Source organism: Dunckerocampus dactyliophorus, chromosome 9, assembly GCF_027744805.1.
Source record: "Dunckerocampus dactyliophorus isolate RoL2022-P2 chromosome 9, RoL_Ddac_1.1, whole genome shotgun sequence".
Classification (NCBI taxonomy): domain Eukaryota; kingdom Metazoa; phylum Chordata; class Actinopteri; order Syngnathiformes; family Syngnathidae; genus Dunckerocampus; species Dunckerocampus dactyliophorus.
This window is the reverse complement of record NC_072827.1, coordinates 1,038,446-1,059,808: the sequence shown is the minus strand read 5'-3', so window position 1 is coordinate 1,059,808 and position 21,363 is coordinate 1,038,446. Positions and strand designations below refer to the sequence as shown.

The 21,363-nt window shown below is 44.7% G+C and overlaps 2 protein-coding genes across 11 annotated transcripts; both read left to right on the top strand.

The window, feature by feature from the left end:
• The first annotated feature begins 353 nt into the window (after positions 1 to 353).
• On the top strand, positions 354 to 12,112 carry LOC129187671 (abl interactor 2-like). 10 transcript variants are annotated; one of them, XM_054787265.1, is made up of 12 exons: positions 354 to 499; positions 3,553 to 3,720; positions 4,232 to 4,408; positions 4,537 to 4,554; positions 5,571 to 5,674; positions 7,225 to 7,377; positions 8,555 to 8,679; positions 8,782 to 9,042; positions 9,207 to 9,337; positions 9,463 to 9,543; positions 9,622 to 9,801; positions 11,972 to 12,112. In XM_054787265.1, the coding sequence occupies exons 1-12, from the start codon at positions 383 to 385 to the stop codon at positions 12,008 to 12,010; spliced, it is 1,554 nt and encodes a 517-aa protein (XP_054643240.1). In that variant the 5' UTR covers positions 354 to 382; the 3' UTR covers positions 12,011 to 12,112. The 10 variants fall into 10 exon arrangements, with proteins under 10 accessions (XP_054643240.1, XP_054643237.1, XP_054643234.1 ...); XM_054787262.1 differs by having other exon boundaries at positions 10,132 to 12,034; XM_054787259.1 differs by having other exon boundaries at positions 9,207 to 9,371; positions 10,132 to 12,034.
• On the top strand, positions 12,033 to 16,484 carry cnot11 (CCR4-NOT transcription complex, subunit 11). Its single transcript, XM_054787270.1, has 7 exons — positions 12,033 to 12,345; positions 12,822 to 12,986; positions 13,059 to 13,211; positions 13,364 to 13,566; positions 13,644 to 13,846; positions 15,923 to 16,019; positions 16,107 to 16,484. Exons 1-7 carry the CDS (start codon positions 12,033 to 12,035, stop codon positions 16,302 to 16,304), a joined length of 1,332 nt encoding a protein of 443 aa, XP_054643245.1. The 3' UTR covers positions 16,305 to 16,484.
• The last annotated feature ends 4,879 nt before the right edge of the window (positions 16,485 to 21,363 follow it).

Here is a 21,363-nt window from a genome sequence, read left to right as displayed (position 1 = left end):
TAAATGTTCCTATTCGCTACATTTAACGGGCATGTTGGTGTAAATAAATGTCTTAGCTCATGATTTTTGAAAAAAGATGAATGAACGTTCGAAAAGGGAGTTGGAAGCGGTGCGTTTAAAGCCGTCGCGTACGTGTATTCCGTTTTGATTACTGTACTAAATTACTAAAATAGTAAAAATGAGTAGTACAAACAAGTTATACGTATATTACTCTCAATGTCTAAAAATATAAAGAATATCTCTATTAGATTGTGTCTTTTCATGTTTAAAGTTCTGCTTGCGTATTGACTGTGCCGTTCCCGCGTGTCTCTGAAGGCATCACAGCGGCGAAGCTGGTGCAGGGGTGTGTAGAGAAGCTCGCTCGCGAGGCAAACATGTAAAGATGGCGGAGTTACAAATGCTGCTGGAAGAGGACATTCCTGCAGGAAGGAGAGCTCTCCTGGACAGCTTCCCCAACCTGGAGCGAGTGGCAGAGTACTGCGAGAACAACTATGTCCAGGTACCAGGTCTTTGGGAGATTCACGACTGGAAGAGGAGCAATGTATCAGGTTTTGGGTTCGCATGGAGTGGGCGGGCCGCCGGGGATGAGTGGCCAGTGCTCCGTTATGTTACAATTATTTGATTTTCACCGGCAGCTCAACGTAAAAACACGGTCACATTCTGATTTCTGATCACGCTTATTCAGCTAACTAAAGTTTTTGCGAAAAATGTCTTGACTATTGTTGCATGGATTGAGAATTTTGTATAAAGTTGTTTTACTTTTCAAAGTGTTATACCCCTCGATGAACGCTTCAAATATGTCTCACAAGCGCGCCGATTGAAACGTCTCATTCCGCTACTGCGAACGATGCCCTCAACGTCCTCCTTTACGCAATGTGGCTGTAAACACTGGGTGGGTATTCGTGAACGACGGCGTTTTATATGGGAGTCCGGAACACTTGCATCTATAGTCGCTTCACGATTTGTTAATTACTGCTACTGATATATTGTACATTTCCAAACATGATTTGTTTTTATCACTGCATTATTTTAAAGCTAAAAAGTTGCCTTTATAAAGATAACGATGCTTGCGGTATTGATTGGCACTGACAGGTATTCATTTCACAATATGTAACGTGCTTATAGTATACTGAGAAGTGTTTCTAATATTTTGGTTACTTATTTGCTACATTACACTCGACGTTTTCCGAATTTCATGGTCAGTGTACTTAATTTTGCGCAAAATGGTTATGAGTTTCATAGCACGAATGACAAGACGATGGCTGATTGGTTTGCAGGCACCGCCCACCAGTCCTCACCACGGACATTTGGCAGAATGTCTTCCCAGAAGAGCAGAAGCTGTCCTCGGTGTAATGACTTCACATTTTCTCAAGGTGTCCTGATACTTTTGTGCAGTGTACATGGTCCGGTGATCAGTGTCCTTCTCCGTCATCAGCCTGGACGTTCTACTTGTCTACAGCCAGAAGATGCTATCGTCTCTTAGGGCAAAATATTCCAATCAAACCTGATTTTGTTCTAACGAGCCGGTCCTGTCCCGCCTCCGTCCTTCTGCGTCCCTCACAGCTGCTACCATTTAGCTGTACGGTAGTCATCGTGTAATGCGAGCTCTTCCTCTCATTGGAAGCACATGGCGGCGCTGCAGGCGGCTCCCCGTGGGTGCTGACTCTGTGTCCATTTTGGAGGTTGGTTGTCCAGTAGGAGGAGCCCGGCCCAGTCCATAAGAGAGCTTGTGTATATTCTCATGGTGTGTAGACACAGCAGCATGAGCAGTGTGTGTGTTGATGTGTGTTTGTGTCCTCCGGCCAGGCTGGCAGAGATCAAACTAGGTCAGGACGTCAGATGTCCTGTGGCTAAGACACTGAGGATGTTATTGGTGGTACCACACAGAGTTTCAATGAATGGTTGCAGAGCTGGGCCAGCTGGTTCTGAATAACCAATAACGCAACTGTAATGGACCAGACCGATGTTGAGGGTTTTAGGGGTAGAGATGGGGTTAGTGCTAGGTTTAGGGTTTGAGTTAAGGTTGGGGTTGCTGATGCTAAACGGATGTAGGTCACAACCATCAGGCAAACTTTTATTCATTATTATTGAGATAGTTCACTTTTTACTGACTCAGGCCATGAACTCGTGTGTGTGTGTGTGTGTGTGTGTGTTGCACGTGCACACACTGGTGTCAGTGTGTTTCTTGTCAACCTCAGGCATGAATGAGTTTGCAATGACCTGGTAGTCCTCCTTAGACACACACACATCATTTGCATGAAAGCTTACACAGATGGTCACACACGTGTTGACACATCCAGTCATGCAGACTCACACACAGACACACACACACATTGTGTAATGTGATGTACAGTAGTGTCTTCATCAACATGCGCCAAGACTGCCAGTATATATGCACACATATTTACAACCAGTGTTACTTTGCGTCGTGTTCTGCTGTCAAGTAAAGATGCATGTCAATAAGGGCTGCAGACTAACTTTTTTTTTAACTAGTAGCACGGTGGCCCCTAACTTCAAATTGTGGGGGCGCACACCAAAATCGATTTGCAAAGTAAATACAGTGTTCCCTCGCTCTATTGTGGTTCACCTTTCCCGGATTCTCTGTTTCGCAGAATTTTTTTTTTGTGCTTTTTTTTTTTAGTATGAACGCTGTTACAGGACGAGCCTGGCCCTTTAAGAAGAATTGCATTGTGGGGAAGTTGTGTCTCTTCCCCCTCTCGTCTGTCTGCACCGCTCATTGTTTTCTGCGCCCTGATTGGCTGTAGACCGTTGTCAATCCGTCTCCTTCGTGCTGCCCTGCCATGTCTCCTGTGTCATCGCTAGCTTGCCTAGAACCACCCGTCATAAACGAGGGAACACTGTATTCACATTTCCTCTCATTTTCACCGCATTACTGATAAATAGTCATGGAAAAAGTGATTTAGAGCACCCTTGATTCTTCACTTTCTTGTTCATGTGAATGCCTGATACAACTAAAGGTACCTTTGTTTGGACAAATTAGTTCAAATGGACCAATAAACTGAAGAAACAAGGGTGCTGTAATCACTTTCCATGACTGTACTTACAACAAATGACATGTCATCTGTTTCTGTAGCTTGTGGAAGGCCTCATTGGTGACATCATATGCAGTACAGTTGAACTCCAATACAATAACAAAGATGACTAAATGAACTGAAAGGCACGTTGATGTGTAGTATTCTACACTGGTCACTAGGTGTCAGTAATGGAAGTCCAGGAAGTAAAAAAAAAGAAACCAGCCACTCTCCCAATGCTAATATGTGTGAGTTTATATTATGTCTTCTTTTCTATTATTATGTCTACTATATTGGGTAATACAAGTGTAAAGGTGACTATAGGGGTGTTATGTCATGTCTAGAGGGCTCTAAACTGCATTTACTGTAGTAACAGGTTTTTTATGCTGTAACTATGAAAATATTCAATTTCTGAGTGAAGACACGTACTTTGCGCAAATTCACTTATCACGGTCGGGTCTGGAAGTAATTAAGAGCAATAGAGGAGGGTGAGACTGTAAAGGTGTATTTGTGTGTGCAGGCTACAGACAAGCATCGAGCGCTGGAGGAGACCAAGAGCTACACCACTCAGTCTCTGGCCAGCGTGGCCTACCTCATCAACACGCTGGCCAACAACGTGCTGCAGATGTTGGACATCCAGGCATCCCAGCTGCGATGCATGGAGAGCTCCATCAACCACATTGCGCAGGTGATGACACAACACTAACTGGGAACAGAAAAGGGTCTTCCTCAAAGTGGAAGCATACAAATGCCCAAAATGTCTTGCGAGGATGAAAAAATTAAGATTCAAGGACGAATGAGGACTCTGGTTCAACCTCTCATTCGTTCATGTATTCATTAAGAGCCCTGTCCCAAGACGTTTGTCCACAAAGTGTAACTATCCTTTTTAAATGTTGACCCATTATCGCTTTACCGTGCATGCAGAAGTCATGTGACACAGCGGCTCTCATTCCAGGCCTGAGATGGTCATGTGGGAAGCAGCGCTGTGCGTTCAGTGGCAGCTGTTGTGTAGGCGAGTGTTGTGCGCAGGCAGCAATTCTCCCTCACACAAAGCATCGCACTCGGGCGAGCTCACAGACGCCACAAAGTGCCGATCAACGGTCGGTGGTCACGACGAGGATGTCCATGAATACATCATCCGTTTGAAAGAGTCTGTGTTGCTAATTTGAGCCGGTGCATCTGTCGGCTTGTCCTTGTAGACCATCGATGTCCACAAGGAGAAGGTGGCCAGGCGGGAGATCGGCATTCTGACCACCAATAAGAACACCTCACGCTCGCATAAGATTGTGGCGCCGCCCAATCTGGAGAGGCCCGTGCGTTACATACGCAAGCCCATCGACTACGGCGTGCTGGATGACATCGGACATGGCGTCAAGGTGGGAATGAGGCTGCACAAACGTTGATGGGTGTGGAGCCCTTTGGTCCTCCTATTGTTTATGTTTCTATTAACGCTGATTCCCTCTCTGTTTTTTCTTGCTCACGTTGCTTTCATTGACGTGTTAAGTGGTTGTTGAGGTTTAAGGTAAGAATGAACTTCAATAAAAACCCAAACCGGTAACGATGGCAGTAATGCAGCAAGGACTCGACTAGGAACCAATAGGAACATGTCATGATACCCAAAGGAGTCGCAGTAGTAAAGACCATCAGTGGGAACAGCCACTAGCACATGGAGGACCGAAAGCAACACCAAGTCCCATCCCCGTCAATTAGTAGCATAGACCAGTGCTGCCCAAAAGACCAATCGATTAACCCAGTAAGAATAACCTTATTATTATTGAGCTCAAATGATTCCAGTCCCGATCGTGATAAGTGAATTTCCCCAAAGTAGGATTCCTTATTAATAAATGGAATATTTTCAAAACCCGTTTACGACCTTCTACATGTTTTTTAACATCATTAGAGCCCTCCAGACATGAACTAACACCCCTAGAGTCACCTTTACACTCTTATTACCCCATAATAAGAGAAAATAGAGGACTGCTCGTGACCTTGGGGGTTCAGAGTTGATTGTTAGTAGCTTGGTGTGCGTTACGGCTGTAACAGTAGCCCGTGTTAAGGATTATTGTGTGTGTTGTGAGATCATTTGAGCCTGCAATAAAAGCCTGTTGATCTGGTGATCAATTTTGGCGCTGTGTGTCTTACTAAACATGACAGTAACATTACTGATGCCTAGTGACCAGTGTAGAATACTTCACATTATCGTTGTTGAATGCCTTATATTTGTATTTTCATTCGTTCAACCATTTTTATACTTGAAAATGCCAAGATTTCGGCGAAAAAATGTAACCTTTGCTTAAATATGCATATTTTTGGACTAATAATAGGTCGTATTCAACCACGAAACAGCATAATTTATGAATATATTTGATTAAAACCGTGATAGAGTGAAACCGTGAGATCGGAAGCGTAAAGTGGCGAGGGTTGGACGGTCTTTGTGAATCGGCTAAACCACCAAGACGATGTGCTTTAAAATATATACATACAGTATATCAAAAGGTAAGCCTGTAAGCCTTAAGGATGAAAAACATCTTCCAACAGGTGAACGGGCACGAGAACATAAAGATGGGAGGTGGTCTGTCCAGGTCCAATCCCCCCAGTCAGAAACCACCCAGCCCTCCCAGAACAGGAAGGAGCATCTTTGGGTACGTACTCATGTCACCTTCATGAAGCACTGCTGTCCTCTTTTCTTTGTTGGGACGTAATTGTAACAATCTTAACTTGTGTATGTGCGTGTGCATGTGCATGTGCATGTCTGGAAACATCCTGGGGCCAGATGATTACAAATTTGAGTCGGCACAAGGGATGACATCACACACACACACACACACACACACACACACACACACACACACACACACACACACACAATGCTGAGAGGAATAACATCATGCGTTATGAAAGCTTGTTGTTCCATCTCTCCTCCAACATGTAGGTCACACATCTGAAGCTCCTCTTCCTCCTCATCCTCTCACCGCCACGCTCTCTGCTGTCCTCACCATTGCTAATAACACTTCGCTTTCTACCCAGGGATGTCTGCACATTAAAGGAGCGCTATGGAAGATCTCAAGTTTAGCCAGCCTTGTCAAAGCACGCAAGATTCACGCTGTATTGTAAAGCATAATACAATTAGCGACCCGCTGTTGGCCCGCAGCCAGCTGGCTGGGATTGACTGAGTCAGCGTTCCCGGCTGTTCCGACGGCCTGCTGATCATGAACACAACATGCTAATTATTGTAGGCAGGAATAGTCCCAATGTGAAAGCCACGTGGATGTTTGAGGTCGGTGAAAGTCCGGAAATGACACATGATGACATAGTTTAAGCAAGAAGGAGCTCAGTACACACACACACACACACACACACACACACACACACACACAAGAATGAGTAGTGTCCCGCTGTGATCCTTCTGTCATTGCACACACACACTCACAGAAGCTAATTTACCACAATCTGTTCCATTCGATGGAGATAGGAAGTCATGGAAATGATCTGTTCCAGGGTGGAACTGTGGCCATCCTGAAAGCTTTATCAGCCGTACAGTAGTCCCTCACCACATTGCGGTTCAACTTTCACGGCTTTACTCTGTCATGGTTTTTCAAAAATACATTCATTAATAAATCATGCTGTTTGGTGGTTGAATAGTAGTTAAATAAAATAGGTAAATCACGAGACGATACACGAGATGGGGTCCAAGACAAGGTTTTTAAGAAAAGTACAATGCAGAAATATGAAAAATATGACAATATATTGTAATCTACTCATTTAATTTTGGCTGCGTTACACTCTTCTGCACTCTGTGTGTATGCTACCAGCCCCCGCCTCCACCCACCAAGGATTTAAATGGCTTATTTTCCCTTATTTTGTCTATTATATTGGGTGATATGACTGTAAATGTGACTAAAAGGGTATTTTTTTATGTCTAGGGGGCTCTAATGATGGTAAAACCCACATTTAGAACGCCCCAAAAAGGTTTTCTATGCTCTAACTACGAAAATATTCCATTTATAATTAAGGACCTTGTGGAAATTCACTTATCAAGGAATTCACTTATCTGGAACCAGTTAACCACAATAAATGAGGGATTACTGTAGCAGCAATGAATTGTGTGCATTGTCCGTCGGGAATATTCATGTTCCTTTTCTAAGGTGATGTCGACGTCTTGACTCCACCCTCACCTTTTATGCACGTACAGGAAGAGCTCCCCCTACAGGACACTGGAACCTGTGCGACCGCCGGTCGTTCCCAATGATTACGTTTCCAGCCCCACCAGGAACAATATGGCCGCCGGGCAGCTTCCCAGTCCAGCGCACACAGCCACGCTCAGTCACCGGCCTCGGACGTACAGGTAGCATCGTCAACATGGCCGCCGTGGAAGGAGCGCCAAAGTCCTTCCTCGTCCTTGCATCGCTTTTCTTCTTCCCGTCCAGCGCTGCTTCTCGCTGTCTTTGTTTTAAGCGACATCGATCCTCATTCTGTCGCCTTCTGCAGCTTTTCTCCTCACACTTTGGCCTGAAGGTTCTTCTGGATGGGAAACAAAGACCACCTTTGCAAGCCTTCATGATCAAACCAATCAACTTATTTCATTCTCTCTTATTTTTGTAATATTATGAATTTATTCCTGTAATATTGTGACTTACTGCCATAATATTTAAAGTTTTTACACAAATTAATTACAAAAAAATTACAACTTTATTTATATTTAAATATAAATTATATTTGTTTTGTTTGTTTGTCATATTACAACTTTTTTTAAAAATAAATTTTTTTTCTTCAGTATTTCAACTCTGTGCTATTAAAAGTACAATATTACTCATTTATTCTTGTAAAATTTTGACTTTTTTTCTCATTCGCGTACAGTTTTTATATCAACATTTTGATTTATTGTCATAAAATTACAGCAGTTTTTTCTATTTCTGTTTTGTTTTTTTTCCATCCATTTCAACTATTTGCCTGTGTATTTTCTTCTCATAATTGTGACTTTATTTCCATAATATTTGACTTTATTCTTTTTCCGCAACATACTTTTCCAAAAATGACAACTTTGTTGTTTTGTTTCTCATAATATTACGAAAAAAAGTTCTTTTTTTCTTGAATATTTCAACTTTATGCTACTTTATTATTTCCTCATAATATTACGACGTTATTCTCATAAAATTAGGACTTTTTCTCCTTAGATTACAACTTTTTGACTTTATTCTTGTAAAATTACTGCTCATTTTTCCTTTTTATTGGCAAATGGCTCCCAGGCCGCACTTTGGACACCCCTGCTGTAGATGCTTTGTTCTCTCTCTGTTACCCCGCCCCCATCCAGAGCCTTCAGCCAATCAGATCCTTACAACTTTTCCCGCTGTTCTTTTGCTCCTGCTAACGTTTCCTATGCTTTTTTTCCCACGATGCTAACATGTTTCTGTCTCCATCAGCCTCGCTGCCACGTCTCCACTATATGTCTGACGTACGTTTTGTTTCTGTCGCTATTCCTGACTTTTTTTTCATGTTTTTGTAAAAATGTGTGTGTGTAAAAGCGGCAGCAGCGGGGGGAGTCATCCTAGCAGCAGCAGTCGGAGCAGCAGCAGAGAGAACAGCGGCAGCGGGTCCATTGGCGTTCCCATCGCCGTGCCAACACCCTCCCCTCCCTCCACCTTTCCAGGTAGCGCACACACACAACCGTTCCATTGGCTTTAGAGTTTCCACTGTCTCCCTGCTGGTGGTGTCTGACAACCAAACCAACATCCTGCCTCCTTCCTTCAAGTTTCCCTGACTGCCGGACCCGCTAGCTCCTCCTCCACGGCCCCTAACTCCTCCCCAACCTCTTCTACCTCCTCTTCTTCCTCCTCCTCCACCGCCACTTTAACGCAGCCCAACGCCTTTTTGCCGCTGACCTCGCCTTCGCAGCACACTCACTCGCCGCCTCCGTCCAGCTGGAAGCCCTCTAACCCCGTCCCCTCCCACATCCCGCCCGGCCTTTCACCTCCCCAACCTTCTCTCCTCTCCTCGTCCTCGCCCGAGGAAGGTCAGTTTCTACCCTGACCTCTGACTGTCACTTCATTAGGCACACCATCTAATGCCATCCAGGAAATGCTGACTTTTGATTTTGATGCTGTCATCTTCATTCCTGTCATGACAACGCTACATTAGCATATTCTTCAATGAGTCATCACTTCCTGTTTTGCGTAGGTCCGGAGGTTCCTCAATTCTACAGCATGAACCGGCCTCAGCCTCGGCAGCAGGCGCAGCAGGTGGGCGGGTCTCTGCCTTACCGCCGCCCACCATCTGTGACCGGGCAGCCAATCACAACACAGAACCAGGTCAATGGAGGGCCCTACCACAGCCAGAGTCCGGGTTAGGATGTGCACCGCTAGCACAATGCTAGTGCGCTTGACTATGACTTTTTAACGCTCATCTGGTCATGTGACAACTGATGTGTTTGCAGCTTCGCCACCGCCCCCCTCCTTCCTCCATTTCACGCCTCAGCTTCCTCTCATGGGCTTCGTCGCTCGGGTTCAAGAGTCCAGTAAGTACTTATTTGGTGGGCAGCGGTGGTGAAGTGTGCGTGAGAACTCTTACCAATGTGGTGACCACTCGCCTCCAGTCTCAGACGTGCCCCCGCCACCTCAACTGGCCCCCGAGGACCCATCCAGGACTGAGGAGACTCCTCCCACTCGGCCTGTCGAGGGAGGACGGGAAGAGGAGGACTCGTCGGTGGTGGAGTACAACGACCCGTACGCAGAGGAAGACCCTTCCTGGGCTCCCAGAACCTACCAGGAGAAAGGTAAACACAGGCACACGGTGACTCACGGGAGTCAGACCTGCGACACAGTCCTTATTCTCATTGCTGTTTCAATCTGTACTTACACTTCAGTAAGTATACTAATCACACTGTGTACTTGCTTCCTGAGTGTGTGAATTGTGACGGTGTAGCACTGTCCACGCACCCTTACCGGAAATGATGATCGCCATATTTACCCGCTTCCACTTCTTCTTCGCTCCTTTTTAATGGTGAATTTCCCAAAACACAGCGTGACTGTCCTCTCTTCCAGCTAGCGCGCTTTTAGCATTTCAACCTGCCAAATAGCCCTGTTTTTCACCCCCCATCCCCCAGTGGTGGCCATCTACGACTACGCAGCCGACAAGGAGGACGAGCTATCCTTCCAGGAAGGCGCGATCATTTATGTCGTCAAGAAGAACGAGGACGGCTGGTTCGAAGGCGTTATGAACGCCACCACCGGACTCTTCCCCGGAAACTACGTGGAGTCCATCATGCACTACGCCGACTGACTTTTTTTTTTTTCCCCACAAGCCCTTGCACTTCTGCTGTGGTTAGCTCCCATACAAAAGCAGACGCAACGCTAAATAAAAGCACACTATAACAGTAATAATAATGCATGAATTGTGCTGAAAAGGACACTCAAACTGAAGTCACACAGTCTCCGTCAGCTGTTGTGGTGTTACCATGGACGTTGGTGGACGTTTTCTAGTTTACAGCGTGTTTGCTTGCATGTGTGCTGTGTTTACAGTCATGTTATGTGACATTTTATATGCTTCTGCTTCATACGTTTTCTTATTGTTCTATGCTTTACTCTCTGCGTCTCTTGCCCTTTAACGGATGACCTCTTGTGCCATAAAAACGTGTGTGTGTGTGTGTGTGTGTGTGTGTGTGTACACAGTGTGAACCAAAATGTCAATGAGTGAAGGATTTTACCCTCAAAAGTGTATGCTAATGAGCCAATATAATCAGCAGGATCATGTGACCAATCAATATGAAGGCGAGAAGTTTAGACAAAAAAATTGTGTGTATGTATATATATATATATACATATATATATAGTGATATTTTGTGCTTTTGATAAAAAAATATATCTATTTTTCATGTTGTGCTGTGTAAAATATTTCAATATCATTAACAATGCTGGACCAATGTTGTAGTTCTAATTGCCAAACAAAGGACAGTAAGATTAACTGTACACAAAGGGTTAAAGTTCATGCCAAAAGTCATAGACGTAGATGGACGCCGCATCGAGCGCTCAGCCGTCCGTCAACGGCGCCGCCATATTGGATGGGTCAAGGCTCCTCTGTAAACGAATACAATACAGTTAAATGTACTTACTTTCGTTAAGCGCTTTTCTTCAAAGAAATTTAAGTTAATGCCTCTCGTTTACACATTCACACACGCACTAATATAATTGGGAAAGAGTTGGGCACTAAAAACAATCATATTGTTTTTAGTGCCCAATTATCTTTATAATTTTATATAATATATATAATTTGGTTTCCCAATTATATTAGTGCGTGTGTGAATGTGTAAACAAGATAATTCAACTTAAGTTTCTTTGTAGAAGGTCGCTTTATGAAAATAAGCAAACCCACTCGGTGCGGCGTCTATCTATGTCTATGCCGGAAGTAGAAGAAAATGTTAATCTTACTTTTAATGTTCCTTGTTGAAGTACAAATGTACAGGCAATAAAGTTTGTGATTTGAAATGTGATTTTTTTTAATAATCTGCAATTATTTGTGACCTCTGCCTTTTGTGTGTGTTTTGATTGTAATAAACCAAAAATCGACAACATGCGTGAAGGATTAGACTTTGTTGAGGAAGTTTTGATCTTCACGGTATTAAACTACAAGTTCCATGACGCACCACTACGGAACATTTGTTAAACCGTTGCACTATAGGTCCCATGATGCACTTCACCGGAAACGGTCAAATCGTGATTTAAAACCAACAAGCTCGCCGGCTCTGTTGAGTTTTGTTTTCGAAAAAAAACGCGCCAAATAACCTGGACTTGTTTGTGTTTATGGCTCCATAAGGGCCTAAAGACACCCCGGGGTGGAAACTTGACAACCCGACTTTTACTTCACCATGGCTTCCCTATTTTATGTCGGTTAGCGGTGTCAAGCTAACGCACAGCTAGCTAACTGGCTACCCTTCGCTTTCCTTACAGACATTGACAGACGCCACAAACATGAAGGATCTCCGCTAGGTGATCTTCTGCAGGCTCCACCATGACTCTAGCACCCAAGGAGCTGTCCAACCTTCTGAGCATCATCTCGGAGGAGGCTTGCACCAACACCTTCGAGACGCTCTCCACGCACTTCCACCACTACTTCGGCAAGGCGGAGCACTTCCGTGTCGGCTCGGCGCTGGTCATGCTCCTGCAGCAGCCTGACCTGCTGCCCAGCTCCCCGCAGCGGCTGACCGCTCTCTACCTACTGTGGGAGATGTACCGCACCGAGCCGCTGGCCGCCAACCCCTTCGCTGCTGTGTTCGCGCACCTGCTCAACCCCGCGCCCCCCGAGCACGAGAAGGTGCTCTCAGGTCAGTGCGCATGCATGGTAAACAACTTTCATTGTCTTTAATTCAAACTAAAGTGTGCTCGTCATGCACGACACTCGACTTTTGTCTTCATTTCCATGAAAGACAAGTCAACAGAACTGCTAAAAGCTAGTTTAGCTTAAAAACATGACAATATAAAGATCATTACGGTGTGAACATGAAATTCGTGGAAATATAAGGAGTGATAAGGTATGAACATTAAATATGCATGAAAATATAAGGAGTAAAAAAGTATGAACATGCTAAAATGAGATTTGCCACTGATGCTCGGTGACCCTCTATCAGTCAAAACATTAGAAATGGCTGTGGTGCTTTGTACACCTCAATACAACGTGCGTACTATCTTTGTATCGGAGGGCATTGGTATACCTAATGAAGCGTCCAGTAAAAATGAGTCAAGTGATGATGAATGTCCAACATGTCCTCTCAAGAGAGACATTTATTTGTCATGTGAGCAGGCTTCCTGCCACCCATCACCCAGCCCGAGAAGTTCTTCCTGTCCCAGCTGATGTTGGCACCGCCCAGAGACCTCTTCAAGAAGACGCCTCGCCAAGTGTCCTGCATGGACGTCAGCAGCATGCCGCAGTCCATCGACATCAGCGGGCTGCAGCTTGCCCTAGCAGGTCTCTCTCTCTCTCTCACCGTCAGCCACCTTAACGCCTTGTTGACCTGCCGCGTCGTTTCTGCTTCTGCAGAGCGTCAATCCGAGTTGCCAACCCAGAGCAAGGCCAGCTTCCCCAGCATCCTCAACGACCCCGATCCGGACTCGTCCAACTCCGGCTTTGACAGCTCGGTGGCTAATCAGATCATCGAGTCGCTGGTGACGGGGCCCCGCCCACCCTTGGAGAGTGAGTACTCGCATCGACCAGTGCTGTGTCTCAAACTGAATCCTTCTGTTAGTGCACTTCAATAAGTGTACTATATAGGCAGTGTACTTAGTGGCGCGCTTGCTAGATGATGTGATGTCTTCACGCATGGTGCAATGTGCGTTCAACCGCAGGTCACTTTCGCCCCGAGTTCATCCGCCCGCCGCCGCCTCTCCACACGTGCGAGGACGAGCTGGCATGGCTCAACCCCACCGAGCCGGACCACGGCGTCCAGTGGGACCGCTCCATGTGCGTGAAGAACAGCACGGGCGTGGAGATCAAACGCATTATGTCCAAGGCCTTCAAGAGTCCGCTGTCGGCACAGCAGCAGTCACAGGTGAGCAGACCTCGTTGCCTGCCTTTTGTGCACTCGTCCCAAATGGGCGAAGGACTCTCCTCTCTGTCGCCCTCTAGCTGCTGGCCGAGCTGGAGAAGGACCCCAAGCTGGTGTATCACATCGGGCTGTCCCCTGCCAAGCTGCCTGACCTGGTGGAGAACAACCCTCTGGTGGCCATCGAGATGCTGCTCAAGCTGATGCAGAGCAGCCAGATCACCGAGTACTTCTCTGTGCTCGTCAACATGGACATGTCTCTGCACTCCATGGAGGTTGTCAACCGGTACGCCGCCGCTCACTTCCAAATGTGCAAAGCTCATTATGTGACACGTTGGCATGGATTAACAGGAGAATGCAACATCGGAACAACATTGATGGGTCAGAAAAGAGGAAAAGCGGCATAGGTCCCGTTCAACAAAGCGTCAAGTGCATGTCATCACTTGTGTTTACGGAAGTAAAGGTTGCTGAACTTTGTGCTCTAGTGATGTGCGGTACCATTGAGTTCATTTCCGAGCCTACACTAGGTAAAATTCAGGCTGGTACCTGCGATACTGATCCGATACTATATGCAAAAACACCTCATTTGTCCGGTACCTTTTCAAAAGCACATTAGCAGCGTTCTCTCCTTAACGCATTTGGCAATTTCAAGGTGCAACGGGAGTCAATATTTTCTCAACAAAACAATTCCGTGTAGGAGATTAGAAGGAAACAGGGTAAGTTCGTAGACCACCTGCTGCCACGTCTGTTCCAAGGTGCGTGTGGGTGTACTGGTGGTATGTCTGAGGCAGGAGTGGTGAGACACCAGAGCTGCTTCTCGAACACCTTTTTAAAAATCATTATTGGATGAGAAGAGGAACTTTAGCCTTTCCATTACTGCCCACATCCAGCAGGCACGACAATGCACGCCTTTGGATGACGTATAGGTGGGATGTATGCCAGCTGACCGATCATACTGCAGTCGCATTGCACACGTATCGGATTTATGTCCACGTACCAATTAGTTGCATTTGAAAAAATGGGAATTGTGCCATCCACACTGCCACGAAAAAAATCAGTTACAGGTCACATATGAGCAAAAAAAGGGAATTGACCTGCAGTGGGAACATAGCCCAAATGTTTTCCCGCGAGGGCCACTTGCCGAAAAATGAACGGATTTTAGGGCTGCTTTGAATGAAGAACAGCCTATTATTGACATGCTTTTGGCTTTTTTGTCCCCATTTTTTCTGTGTTTTTTTTTGTTTTTCTTCATAAATAATCTTACATTTTATTTTCATATTATGACTTTATTCCCTTAATAGTCTAACTTTTTTCCCAAAGTAATTTCCCCAAAATGTATTTTCTTCTGTTTGTTTATCATATTATGACTTTGAAGAAAATAGCTTAATTTTTCTTTAATATTTCAACTCTAGGATACTAAAATGACATTATTTTTCCTCATAATATGATTTATTCTCCTAAGATTTGCAACTTTTTCCTCATTAGAATACAACTTTCTTCTCAAATTTTGCCTTTGTTCTTGTAAAAAAAAAAATTTTTTCCCCCAGCTATTTCAACTTACTGTATACATCCATTGTCTATGCCGCTTAATCCTCATTAGGGTCATGGGGGGTATGCTGGAGCCTATACCAGCTGACTTGGGGCGACAGGCGGGGTACACCCTGGACTGGTGTCCAGCCAATGGCAGGGCACATATAGACAAACACTCCCATTCATACCTATGGACCATTTAGAGTCTCCAATGAAGCTAACATGCATGTTTTTGGAATGTGGGAGGAACATGCGGGGAGAACATGCAAACTCCACATCGACATTGCCCAACGGAGATGCCAACCCAGAGCTTCCTGATCTCCTGACTGTGTGGCCACCATGCTAACCACTTGTCCTGAATATCTTCATTCTCATAATATTATCACTTTTTTCACAACCTAATTTTCCAAAAATGACTTCATTTTTTTGTTTGTAATATTACGATAATGATAATGTTTGTAATATTTCCTTAATATTTCAACTTTATGCTGCTAAAATGAGGTTACTTTTTCCACGTTATGACTTTATTCTCATAAAATGATGGCTTTTTTTCCTGTTAGATTACATTTTTCTCTTAAAATGTGACTTTATTCTTGTAAAATTACTGCTGATTTTCCATGTTTGCTTTTGTTTTTATTAGTTTGTTTTATTTTTTTAGTTAAATTCTATTTTTTACTGTAGAATGGCCCCCAGGCCCCACTTTGGACATGCCTGCTCTAAGGTGTATTAACATGAATTTGGAAACAATGTCAATAGAATTCATCTGTTCCAGGGCGAAACTATGCCCATCATCAAGGCTTTTAAGCGGTCACGTGACCTTGTCCCCCTTCAGGTTGACCACGGCGGTGGACTTGCCTCCAGAGTTCATCCACCTGTACATCTCCAACTGCATCTCCACCTGTGAGCAGATCAAAGACAAATACATGCAGGTTAGCATCCTGATGCCGGGGTCAAAGGTCAGAACGGATCTGAGCATGTGACCTCACTGTTGTTGCTCCTCCCGCCCCCTCTTCCAGAACCGCCTGGTGCGCCTGGTGTGTGTCTTCCTGCAGTCGCTGATCCGGAACAAGATCATCAACGTGCAGGACCTCTTCATCGAGGTGCAGGCCTTCTGCATCGAGTTCAGTCGCATACGCGAGGCAGCCGGACTCTTCCGCCTGCTCAAGAGCCTCGACACCGGCGAGAACCCCGCCGACGCCAAGCCTGCCAAATAATGAGCGGTTCCGCCCATGAGGACGCACCTGAAAGGGCGTGGCTTAGAACACTGGCGAAGACAACCATTGTAAATATTTTTAGATTCCTCCTGATGGTGAACTTTGAGCATGACTCAGCATCTTTTTCTTCTGCTCCTCTGGACTTTACCAGTGCTAATAAACTTTTTTTTGTGTTTGTAACTCAAGCTAGACTTTTTCTTCAGTGCTTGGGTTGGAGTTAGGGACTTGGGGCTGGGTTTTGCTTCAGGAATAGAGTTAACACGGGTTAGGGGCCCCATTTTTTTGAGCCGATGTCAGGTTCGCGATTCAATTGTCAGTACCCTCATGCGGTGTTAGTGAGTCACTGATCTGGACTAATAAATCTGGATAGCCCATTGGTCAGTGACTTGTGAAGCCAGCTTAGTCATAAGGACTCGATCATTTTTAAACATTCTGTCCATATCATACCATACCTGAGTCATAAGGGCTTTACATGGGGGGCCGTGGGGGCTATGTAAACAAACAACCACCACTAGACTACTAAATCATTTGCGGTTGCTTGCAAATATAAAAAAATACGTTTCTTTTTTTATTGTTGTTTACCCGAATTTCAAATGAACCCCCATATGGAGACAATGTTTACATATTATTACATATTATATTACATATTATTCCTGTGGTTTTTGTTCAAATATATTTCTATATCAGAAAAGAGCTTATTTCTATTTCATAACACAAACAAAATAATCATCAAAATGTGAAATGATTTTAAAACTTGTCTCTTTTATGATTCATATTTTGTACAGACGAGAGCATAGTGAATTGTATGAAAGTAAGAATAAAAAGTAAAGGATCATGACCATGGATTTTAGTGGAAAAAAGGGATGGGATATGCAGTTCAAATGAAAATCTCTTTCTAGAGGAGTAAAACTATCATTGCTATAGGGGAGTGCTGAGCCAGGGTGCACAGTAGAATTTTGTCCCAAAGGCAATGAGAATTGGAAGGGAAAAGTACATTTAATATAGCCAAAAGATAGAGAATAACGTATCAAATGGTTTTTAAGGGACCAAGGTTGCGTTACTTGAAGGAATGGGAGAATCTCCCCGCTTTTTAATGTCAAATATAGATGTTCTGTTAGCCTCTTCATCTGCTTTGTACACTATGTACGCTGTGCCAATGTAGTCGACATGTGAGTGGTAAGATGGCGTCTCTTTGGCTTCAGCATTTTGCACTGCGGCGTGCGACGTATGAGCTATCCAGATATATAATACAGATCAGTGGAGTGAGTATAGGTTCGCCAGTTCACGGGTTCGCGTGCTCGGCAGCATCTCAGAAAGGAACAGGAAGTGATAAGGAGTTGTTTGGAGGTGAGAAGCAGATTGGCTTGGTTTCCTTTTTAATTTAGCAGCAGGGCAAGTGAAAGAATTAACAGAGACAATAAGACAATAGTCCCGCTTCAGTAAAAACACAACAAAAAACGCAAGATTTTAAGGACTCTGTCAAAACTCGACCGTACTTGTTGCAGCTATGAGCTAGTACGGGTGTTGTTCCATTACAGCAATGGAGACTTAATATATTGCTGCATGCTGGGTCACACCGCCCGAACTTTGCTGTAGCGTCCCTGGAGCGGTGAAAAAAATCCTCACCGCTCGTAACCGCGCACAAAATTGGATAAAAAAAGAAGATTCAAGAGAGTTTTATTGTCATGTGCACAGTAAAACAGCAGTTATACTAAGCAATGAAATTCTTATTCTGTTCATTCTCCCAAGAAAAGAAAGAAAACACAAGAAAGAATAAGAACATAAGAAACATAAATACCAATAAATTAAGCAACAACACCAGAAGAGACATTAATACAAATAAATAATACAAACAAATAAATAAATAAAGTGCTATGAGTGTGTGCGTGTGTTGCGTGCGGCGTGTGCGAGTGCTTCGTTGAGAAGCCTGATGGCCTGTGGGTAAAAGCTGTTTGCCAGCCTTGTGGTCCTGGACTTCAAACTCCTGTAGCGTCTGCCTGACGGTAGGAGTGTGAATAATGAGTGTTGTGGATGTGTGCTGTCCTTGATGAGGTTGTGTGTTCTGCGTAGGACTCTAGATGTATAAATGTCTTGCAGTGAGGGGAGGGCTGCCCCAACAATGTTCTGTGAGGTCTTGATCACCCGCTGGAGTGCCTTCCTATCACGTGTTGTACAGTTACCGTACCAAACAGTGATGGAGGCGGTAAGGACACTTTCCATAGTGCATCTGTAGAAGCAACTCAGGATTGTGGTGGACATGCCAAATTTCCTCAGTCTTCTCAGGAAGTACAGTCTCCTTTGGGACTTCTTCATCATTTGTTGGGTGTTGTGAGACCAGGTGAGGTCCTCGCTGATGTAAGAAAACACGGGCGTTGTCCTAGCGTTGCACCACTGAAGCCGGCGTTGCTTTAGCGGTGGTTTAGCGGTAGCGAGCGTTGATAGAGTGGCATTCTGCACATGCGGGCGTTGGCTCGGCGGGAGTATAAAGTTGGTTTAACGCCATTCTGCTTTTGACGACGGAGGTGAACGGATCGCTAGTTCTACATGAAGTCGAAGTTCATCATGACACGGAGACAAAATATAATAATCCATAATCTTTCTTTCACGTTGACATTGCTCATTTATTAATCATTAGTTATGTTTTGCAGACTTTGATGATGACACCGAGGAGGCCTTGACACAGGATCAGCCTGATGATGAGGAGCAACCCTCTGGTGATGACCAAACTGAGAAGGGCCGTGCTGCTGCTGCTGAAGGTAATTATAAGGTGAGGAATGCAATGAAGAATCAATACAAATTGATCTAAATAATATATGTTTCATTTATACATTTAGTATTTATATTCTATTGTTATATTTTTCAGACTCTGTCTCTCAGCACCCACACTTGGAGAGGGACGATGAACAGCGTCAGCCTCAGAAGAAGTCTCGCCGCAAGGCCCTCCTGCTCGACAGTGACACTCAGGAGCAACTCTTCGAGTGGGTCCGGGAGCATGAACTTTTGTAGAGGAAGGGGGCCACCGACTATAAGGATGCAAGGAAGAAGACGGAGCTTTGGAGCAGGAAGGCAAGAGAGCTGGACGTTGAGGAGGGAGCTGAAGCTGTCAGGACATGGTGGAAGTCAGTCCGGGACCTCTACACGAAGCTTCTCTCCAAGAAGTCTGGCCAGGCTGCACCGAACTTGACGGACAGGGAGCTGTTCATCCAGAGGAACTGCACCTTCCTGCACAAGGAGGTGAAGCCCAGGAAAGGTCAGCCACTGAGAAGCATACCCCTCACACAGGAACCTTTAGCCAGCCAGCCTCCAGCAGCCCAGCCCTCGGCGTCGGCCAGCACCTCTCGCCAGCCTTCCCACGACGTCGAGGAACAGGAAGAGGACGAGGGCTCACTCTCGCTCATAGAAAGTCAAGCGGCAGTCACGAGGTCCATGGGCACCCCCTCACCAGCTCCCTCCTCCCCCACCACCAGACCACGCCGTGCTGCCACCATAGCCGAGCCTGAAGACTCCCCTGCGATGCTGGAGATGAGGGATTGCATGAAGGCCACCGACGGCCTCATAGAGAAACTGGTCCAAGCACAAGAAATCAGCCATGCAAGGCAGCCCTTCATCACGTACGTGTCCCAGTCTCTCCAAAGACTACCTGAGGCCCAGTACCAGCTCACAGTGGAGAGGATGACAGTCATCCTCCACGAGATGCAACGACCCATCCCCATCCCCTTCCTCCAGCTCCACCACGTCCAGCATCAGTTCTGTCACCCACACTCACATTTTATCAGCAGCACCAGCAGCCGCATTACTTTCAGCCCCAGCCTCAGCATCACGGCTTCCAGCAGGAGCCTCTCAGCTTCCAGCAACTGTTTCAGCCTCAGCATCAGCCTCAGCACTTCCAGCCACTGCAGACACCCAGAGTCAGCCAGCCATCCTCCACCCCAAGGAGCTCCACTGAAAGACTGATGTTGTCAGACATGCGGAAAAAAAAACAAACCTGACAGAACATCATTGTGATGATCAAGACTCTTCTTCCTTGTATTTAGTAAACATCAACTGCTTGTATTGTTTATGAATGTGCTCATCTCTGTACTTTGTTGGACTTCCTTACTCAATCCCTTCCATCGTTTAATTCCACACACGGAAATGCTGTGGCTTTTCAGCGTAGTTCTCACATATAAATGTTTTAAGTTGAACTTTCCTCTAAGATCATATTTCTCCTCTCTGATTGAGAAATACTTTATTAGGTTTTTGGGTAACGAGTTATTATTAACTTTATGCATTATTCTAGCGGTTTGAAAGAATACTAAATCTGCTAATTTTAATATCTGTGATTCTTAAAATAAAGGTTTGTATGTTGTCTATACTTGGTATTATGAATGATCATCACTAATATGTGATATTAAAAATAAAGGTTTGTATGTTGTCTATACTTGGTATTATGAATGATCATCACTAATATGTGATATTAAAAATAAAGGTTTGTATGTTGTCTATACTTGGTATTATGAATGATCCTCACCATCTTTTTTGCAGTACAGTGAGTGAGTGAAGATTGCTTTTGTAATTATTTCCCATATCTCCACACAGTACATTAAATATGCTAATACTAAGGAACAGTACAGAGTGTGGAGTGATTTTTGGTGGAGAACATATTTTGCTTTATTCAATATAGAGATACAGTCAAACTTGTCTATAGCAGCCACTAGAGGGAGTCTGCAAAAGTGGCCACTATAGACAGGTTGGCATCTAGTTTGAATGTTGACCAGTAGAGGGAAAAATAACAATAATAATAATGTTGACCAGTAGAGGGCACTGCGGACTGCGGATAAAAGTTGTACAGCACTACTGGGCTTGTTATTATCATGGTTCATGGTTTTAATCTTGAACATGCATGAGTCAAACAGTAGCACATCACATAGTACAATTCACAATTTTGCATGTCCAAAAAGGAGTAGGAAGAAGCAAAGCTTATTTAATCCTACCCCTCATCAGTTTCACATCAGTTGCAATACATTTATTCACCTCTTGTTCTTCCAAGTGTACTTTGTAGGTCTACATGACAATGTAG